Source organism: Carlito syrichta, unplaced genomic scaffold (genome assembly GCF_000164805.1).
Source record: "Carlito syrichta isolate Samal-C Ts95f unplaced genomic scaffold, Tarsius_syrichta-2.0.1 Scaffold288863, whole genome shotgun sequence".
Taxonomy (NCBI): Eukaryota; Metazoa; Chordata; class Mammalia; order Primates; family Tarsiidae; genus Carlito; species Carlito syrichta.
Genome location: NW_007232959.1, coordinates 37800 through 46286, shown reverse-complemented (window position 1 = coordinate 46286; position 8487 = coordinate 37800). Strand labels below are relative to the sequence as shown.

General features: G+C 42.6%; 1 protein-coding gene across 1 annotated transcript in view; it reads right to left on the bottom strand.

Annotated features, from left to right (window-relative positions):
• IFNGR1 (interferon gamma receptor 1) overlaps positions 1-529 on the bottom strand; it is a 25636-nt gene extending 25107 nt beyond the window's left edge. Inside the window, exon 1 of the mRNA XM_008053911.1 lies at positions 403-529. Within this exon, the coding sequence (XP_008052102.1) occupies positions 403-487 (85 nt within the window). The 5' untranslated portion in view covers positions 488-529. The remainder of the gene's footprint in view (positions 1-402) is intronic.
• Positions 530-8487: the final 7958 nt, after the last annotated feature.

Sequence of the window (8487 nt, the reverse complement as noted above, 5' to 3'; positions counted from 1 at the left end):
TAAGCTGGAGGTCAGGTGTGGTGGGGACAGGAGAACAAGGAGTTGGCATTTAAGGTAGTAGCGTAACATCCAAACGCACCGTCAGGCCTGAGACAGAGATTTAAGTTAGTCAGTTCAAATTTCAGCTCTGGATCTAATAAATAAATAAAATATAATCAGAGGAGATGGGACCCAAAACCAATAAGTTCTGGCTATAGTTCTGTGAACCGTGCTACCTTTAAAATGGGAATAAAAGTAATATTTATCAGCTGGGAGTGGTGCTTCACCATACTAACACCTGGACGTTGAGTTTTTTTGATTGGGAATTTCACTGCAGTCCACAGGGTGGAATGCAGTGGGGGGCGGTTGCCGCCCTCCCCTCCCGTGCCCACCCGGCCGCCGCCCCGCCGCGCGCGACAGTACCCGAGGACGGCTCCAGATCCGCGGCACCCATCTCAGCCCGGCTCACGGCCTGCATGATAAGAGTTAGGAGAAAGAGGAGCGCCATGCTGCCACCGGCACACTCCGGGCCCAGCCGGAGCGACGGCGGGAGTCGCTCCGCGCGACCCTCCAACTTGGGTCTCGCGTCACTTCCGCCGCCGGACTCTAGGACTGTGGCAGGAGGCGGGGCTAGGACGGCAAGATGGGGCGTGGACGCGGAAGAGGGGCGCGGCCAGAAGGCGGAGAGGCGTGGCGTGGGCGGGGCTAGTGAGGTGAAGCAAAGCGTGGACGCAGAGAAGAGGCGGGGCCGGGAGGCGGGGCCTGGACCTGGGCGAGGCTAGGGCGGTGGGACGTATCGTAGACGCGAATGTGAGGCGGGGCCAGGAGGCGGGGCCAGGGCATGGGCGGGATGTGGGACCAGGTCCGGGAAGCGGCGGGAGGCGGGTGTGTGCTGTGTACCGCTCTTTGAGCAAGAGAGTCAGTGGTCGTGACGAGCTTGCGGGTACGTGAGGAACTTGGGTCCAAGGTTACGATCTTTCAGCTTGGCACCACATTCCGCGAGTCTTCTTCCTGTTTTTGCAGCGTTCTGGGGTTGCAAAACTGCGTTAGGCCACAACCGGGCCACATTCCTTATTTTACCCTATTAGATTTCTCCGCCTCGACGTCTTGGAGCCTGAGATTTTAGAACAGAAAGAGCCCTTAAAGGCCTTTTCCAATCCCTGCTTTTTTATTTGAGTAACATAAAGCTTAGCTAAGTGAACGGTTTGTTCAAATCAAATCAGCTTGGGCAAGAACGACTGTATTCTTAGAGGAAAAACAAAAAAACAACAACTTGAATTACCTTTTCAGCAATTAAGTGTCAAGTGACGGTTTATTTATTAACAGCCTTTCATCAAGAGGTCTGCCCTCTTGTCTCTCTAGCCACGTCTACTGTCTTGAATCTCTCCCATTTCACTCCAGCTCTGTTGACCTCCTTGCCCTTCCTGGGATGCTCAAACATGCAAACGGCTACTTATCTCGCCTGCTTCAATTCCCGGCATATGCATGGCTTTTTGTAAAAATTTTAAATTCCAACCCACCCTTCCATCCTCCTTACCCCACCCTACTAGTTTTTTGGGGTTTTTTTAATGGCACTTTTCACCTTGCTTCGCTACAATACGCACCTTGATGTTTAATTTTTTCCCCTTCTAGAATGCAAGCTCCGCGCTTTGGGAGGCTGAGGTGAGTGGATTGCCCGAGCCCGAGGGTTCGAGACCCGCCTGGGCAGGCGAGACCTCATCTCTCCAATAAATCAAAAATGAGCCGGGCGTGGTAGCGTGCGCCTGTAATTCCAGCTACTCGGAAGGCTGAGGCGGAAGGATCACCGCAGCCCAGCAGGTGGAGGCTGCCGGTGGCCTGGAGCAGCCACTGCCCTCCAGTCTGGGCGACAGAGTGAGATTCCAACTCAAAAAAAAAAAAAGAAAAAAGAAAAGAAAAATGCATGATTACACTAGTGTGGATCAAAATTTAAAGAGGAAAAAACCTTATGAAGATACTGTACAAACCAGAGAAATTATCAGCTAAATCATTTTATTTATATTAATAAATCCCTCAGCTCAGTACTTCTCAAACTTCGGTGTACATATGACCCATCTTGGAATGTTGTTAAAATGCAGATTGGAGTTCAGTAGTTTTGATTTAGGTTAGGGATTGAGATTCTGTATTTCTGACAAAATACACAGGGGATGCCAGTGACCCTGGTGCTAGGACTACACTTTGAATAGAAAGACTTTAGCTCAATCTAGACTAAGTTTGGAGAAATATTTCCTTTGCTATATTTCTGATGTCCACTATATGAACTTCTAGTCATTGCAAGGATGCAGGGTAAATAACTGATCTTTGCTATTTAGGAGTTTATGGAGAAGAACAACATAATATGCAGTTTGTAAACAGTTTTGTAGTACCCATCACAGGTCGACTTACCCCAGAAGTAAACTCAGGTGGAGATTAAGGTGCCAGGCATTTAGTAAGGAGTGCTCTTGGAATAAACTCCTGTGAAAGAGAGGTGGAGGAAGCAGAGCAGAGAAAGTAGTTGATCTGTGTGTGATGCTATCTTAATAAGGCTTTGGCAGAAACTAAAGGGAGTTCTGAAGCTGGGATGACCTTGTAGAGATGGCTTGAGTTGGTATGAGGGACTGGGCCTTCAATCCCAGCACTCGATTAGTCACTGAATGCAAACTGTCCCTGGAACAGGACATGATTTGGAGCTGTCCATTTCTTTAGCTGAGGCATTCCCCAGAGAAGTCTGACAGCTGAGGGTGTTTACAAGCAGCACTCTCAGTGGCAGGGAGGGGATGCAACTCAGTCTTCCATTCCTGAAAGGGGACATGGGCAAAGCTTCACGATCACAGTGCGTGCTCTGCAGTACCTGTTCTTCTGAGGCACTGTGCTAGTCATTTGGGACTAAATAGACTAAATAAATTTACTAAGTATATTGAGTGCTACTATGTGTGTTTAACATGGCTAGGCACTGAGACACAGACCTGAGAAAGACAGACATGGCCCCCTACCCTCATGGAGCTTATAATCTACTGAGGGAGATAGGCATTAAACAGTGAATTGCGTAAATACTGAAACTGTGATATTCTTCCCAAGAAAAGCAACAGGATTAGAGGAGCATCAACAGGTATTTAACTTAGTCTAAATTTTGAGGAAATTCTTTGGAAGGAAGTTGCAATTATGTTGTGACCTGAAGGATGAGGGAAAATTAGCCTGAATAAAGTTGAGAGATGAGGGGGGCTCAGAGGCTAATAAGAAAGGTAGGAAGAAGATCAATAAAACATATTTTAAAAATCCAATATAAAAAATCTTACATAGCTAACCCAGAAACAAATGAGCAGTGCCAGCTTTCCTTGGTAACTTTCCAATGCCTAATGGCTGGAGAATATCTGAATATATGTTGGTCCCCACTATAGGCTTGGGTGAATTTTTGAAATTAAGAAAAGAAATTTGGGGTGAGTGGTAGATCCTTCCAAAGCCAAGTGTACACTGAAGTGCTACTCAGGAGCAAGGCTACATTTTGAAGGCCACACACCACCTGACCTTCAATTCGTGGGTCAAATAAAATAATTTAAGAAATATGTTCCAGTGAGAAGAGAGACTGGGTGTGTAGCACAAACTGCATTTTGGCTCTGGGATTGTGCATTTCCTTCCTCTTTTCTCCAGAGCAGAAACGTCTGCCAGATTCCTTTTAAAGGAGACAGCTTGAAAGTTTGGACTGAAGCATCTATTTCCAACCTCTCCTGATGAGTCTATAAATTATAGACAATACTCTTTCCCTCTTATACTCTACCTGTGTCTTCACACTGCCCCTTAACTTTGTTTCTGTCATTGCACTTACTATCATCTGGAGATTGCATTGGAAATTATATACATATATAATGTTTATATGTATTTTATGTATAATATATACTTATGTATTTTGTATATAATATAGGCAAATATACTATATATATTATAATTACTGAAATTGTAGTGCTTGTTACCAGGGAGAGCAACAGGATTATGGAAGCATAAATAGGGATTTCATCTGAGAGTTAAGGAAATTCATGTGTGTATATACGTAAATATATACATATATATATACCATTTTATTCAGTTGTTTCTCTCTTTCTCTAGAAAATAAACTTGTTTTCTTCACTGTCATACCCCCCTGCAACTAGACAAGTACCTATCATTCCATTAGTATTTACTGAATGATTGTATAAATGAACAAAACAAGAAGTGTGGAATTCAAGCAGACATAGTTAAATTTATGACTGCTGAAGCTATAACTGGGTCACTGATGAGAATTTAGAGAGATGTTTGAATGTCACCCTGGTACTAAACAAAGCATTATCAGTTCTTGCCCTGCACACAGTTGTCTTCTCAGCTGTCATGCTGACATCTGATTATATCAAACCAACCCTTGGCTCAAAGGTAGTTATCTATAGATGGCCGAGCCTTCTGTAGATGGCCTGTCTTAGAGTGCTACCTAGGATAGATGCCATATGCTGTGTGGTGATGATGGCAGACATTGTTCATGAGCTGACAGCTAACAGCTCTTTTCAGTCTCCTATCTTGCCACCTTCCCTTTACAGAGGCTATACAAGCTCAATATTCACTTTTCCAGCCTTTGTGGCAGCTAAGTATAGTCATGTGACATGGTTTTGGTCAGTGAATCTAAGCAAAAGTCTGTGGAGTGTGGGTGCGGTGGATGGTTATATATGTGGTAATGAGGTGAGAAGGCTGAAGGGCATTCTGGGCACACTTTTCCTTTTCCATTGAAGAGACAGATGCAAGAGGAGAGCTTGTTTGCCTTTGCCCTTTCCCAATCTTCTTACCTGGAATGTAGATCCAGTGTTGCCTAGATCTGCAGCAGCCATCTTGCAACCATGGAGCAACAATATTGAAGATGGAAAGTCAACAGCTACAAATGCAAGAGTAGGAGGATAGAAAGCCAGAATTGTCAATGTCAGCACTGAGCAGCTAAACCAATATATGTGACTGCCTACTTTTGACCTGTTATGTGGGGAAAAAATTAGCCCCTTTTGATGTAAGCCACTGTCAGTTTGATTTTCTGTTGATTGTGCTAAAGTTTTTTTCACTCGATGTAGGTCCAACCTAAATAAATTCTCTTTCAGAGAGCTGGGATGTAAACCACAGTGGAGAAGAGGATGGCTGGAGGGAAGGGAGAAAAGAGAAAAAAAGAACAAACTCAAGCACAGAATGTAGAAGACTAGAATAGTAAGCAAAGATGAGAGAAGAACAAGAGAGCTCAGCCTTGTGGCTGTAGAATTGCTGTGTGCCCTGAACAGGTCTCTCTCACTGTGGACCCTGGGGATTAGCTCACTAGTGAGTCTTTCCTCTTCCACCTCTTCTTTTCTCTCATATCTTTACCAACATCCCTGTCACCAAAGGTAATCTGAGTTCCTTGCAACTAAAAGGAGCTCCATAATGTAATTTCTAGCCATGTGTGTTTGGCTGCGTAAAGGGTAACTACCTTCTTCTTTTAGAAAACATTTCTCAATATCCACACAACACTGGGCTGGAAAAACCGTTGCTAAAAAGAATCAAGTGACCTAAAGAAGCATGCATTTTGTCCTCAGAACCTCATCACTTCCTCTTTCAGTGCATCTTCCCCTCTTGTCTATGTGCTTCCCTCACCACACACCAACGCTTAGTGCCCTTTGCTGCGTCTCAGATGTCCTCTACTTCGAGGGTAGCTAGGACTGTGCTGATTCACAAAGCTTCAACTGAAGGCATCTCTTCATCCTGATCATTCATCAACATTTAGAGCCATTTAGGTCAATGGCTCTATATTCTTTAGACAGATGTTCTTAGGTGGCTCTAGGTAATGATGGATGAATAAATTAAATTATTGCTATCAGTATTTAGTAATCATTTTGGGGTTAACACTCCTAGATATTTTGACATTCAAACAGTTTAACTAGCAAAACAATGGATTTCCAATAGTAACACTGGAAGTCTTAACAAGACAATAATGTATTTTGCTCTGGCAAAGGGGTCTTTCGAGTGCCTTTCAAATCATGATAGAACAGCTCATTTTCTTTTTTTCTTTTCTTTTTTTTTTTTTTTTGAGTCAAGAGTCTCACTCTATCACCCAGGCTGGAGTGCAGTGGCACGCTCATGGTCACCACAGCCTCAACCTGCTGGGCTCAGGTGATCCTTCTGCCTCAACCTTTCAAGTAGCTGAAACTACAGGTGCATGCCACCATGCCTGGCTGATTTTTTTTATTTATTGTAGAGACGAGGTCTTGCCAAGTTGGTCTCAAATCCCTGGGCTCAGGTAATCCTCTCGCCTCAGCCTCCCAAAGTGTTGGGATTACAGGTATGAGCCACCACGCCTGGCCAAACAGCTCATTTTCAAAAAGCAGGACATACCTTATACTAGCTCCTAAAAACTAGCAGTTCACAGACTGACTTCAGCCATCAGACATATTGTTTGGTCAGCAGAATTTCATTTTCATTGGTTCTAGGTAGGGCGTGTATTCTTGTTAAGTTTTAAATATCTATATTACTACTATTATCTTGAATGCCAACACTAGGATTTTAGAGCAGAGTAGAATATTATTTATTTATAGCAAAAATCATGTTAACTCCTTTAAATCCCAATTCTTATCCTTGGGGTTATGTAATGAGAATCAGATGTGTCTGATCATAATGGTGTCTACTGCAAGTGAGGGCACACTCTAAAATAGATCTGGGGATTTATATAGGAGAAACAGGAAGATTTTCCCTCTCCCTGTGAGTAATGGAGAGAGATCCTTGTCACCTAGTACAAACCAATTCTCCTTGGGAACACAAAGAAGGATACTGGGTGCATACTTTTGGAACGTAAATAAATTTCTCCACTGGAAAGATAAGACTAGTGTCTCAAGCTTTACATCCCAGGAGATGTCTCTATAGTTCTGGGGGGTTAATTCCTCCTTGACATGAAAACACATATACATTTGTGAAGAAAAATTTCTCTGAAATTCTCACTAATCACTCTAAAAAGTCTTTTTTTTTCCTTCTTTTTTAGCTCAAATTCCAAGATTCAGTAAAATATGTTCAGAAAACTTTGTGCAGAAATATACAACTATTTTCTTGATGACCCACAATTTCACAGTTAAACCACTGTCTCAATTGTCTCATACTCTGCTGCTTGATTTTTGCTACCTTCCTGGTTCTTATATGTCAGTATTTGCCAATGGTGGAGTTCAGGACATGCTACCTCAAAATATGGCACTTTGGCATTTGAGGAAACAGCAAAAGCAGGAAAACCTCTCTCTCTCTCTCTCTCTCTCTCTCTCTTTTATTTCTTTTTCTTTTTTAAAGATGTGGGGTACAATTCAGGGTTAGGTATACAAATGTTCATTATGCAGGTACCCTTGTTGATGAGGTGTGCCTCCTCCTCCCCTGGCAGTTTTCCACTACTGCCAATCCCACCCCACTCCCCTGGCAGTTTCCCATTGTTGCCAATCCTTTCTTATGGTATCATGATAATTGTTCAAGGTCTACTTATGAATGAGAACATATGGTACTCTGTTCTTTGTTTCTGTGATAGATCACTGAATATGGTACTCTGTTCTTTGTTTCTGTGATAGATCACTGAATATGATAGACTCTAAATCCATCCAAGTTGATGCAAAGTCCATATGTTTGTCCTTCTTTATGTCTGCATAATATTCCATTGTGTATATGTATCACAGTTTTAAAAATCCAGTCCAGTTTCGATGGACAGCGCGGTTGGTTCCATGTTTTTGCTATTGTAAATAGGGCTGCAATCTTTTTTGTAGAATGATTTGAGTTCTTCCGGGTTTATTCCCAACAGGGGAATTGCTGAGTCATATGGAAGGTCTAGTTCTTTCAGAAGTCACCACACTGTTTTCCAAAGAGGTTGCACTAATTTGCATTCCCACCAGCAGCCATAGAAGCAGAAGCCTACCTTTTATCTTCCTCCCTTAAAGCAGGCAATGAAAGGATTCTTTGACCTTCAGTTGAACTAGGTCGTAAAACCCTCATTCCAGACGTGACTACTCTATTCCTGGAGGAGAAGTATGTCCTCATCTCTGAAGACACTGGGACACAGATAAGAAGTTCAACCAAAGGACCTTGCTAAGTTTCCCCCAGTTTATAACCATGAGATCATACCCTTTTGTCTTTCCATCATACTTTCGTAGACTGCTAACTCTTCATCAAATGTAAGCATAAAAATATACAGGTTTCCCTGTTTCTTTGGGTCCTCATTTCTGAAGGTTCTCATGTCATATAAGATTTGGGCTAAATAAATTTGTTATGCTTTTCTCTTGTTAATCTGTCTTTTGTTCTAGGTGCTTCAGCCACAAACCTTATGATGAATGAGAAAAGACATCTCTTCTCCCCTACATCACAATCAATACTTTGGTCAAAGAATATATATGTGCTAACATCTAGACCTTTAAAAAGGGAATTTAAATCCACTAACTGTGTGAATGAAGAATTTATAATAGAACCTCTTGGACTAGAAATTTTGACCTTTTATTCTTTTATCCAGCTTTCTCACTA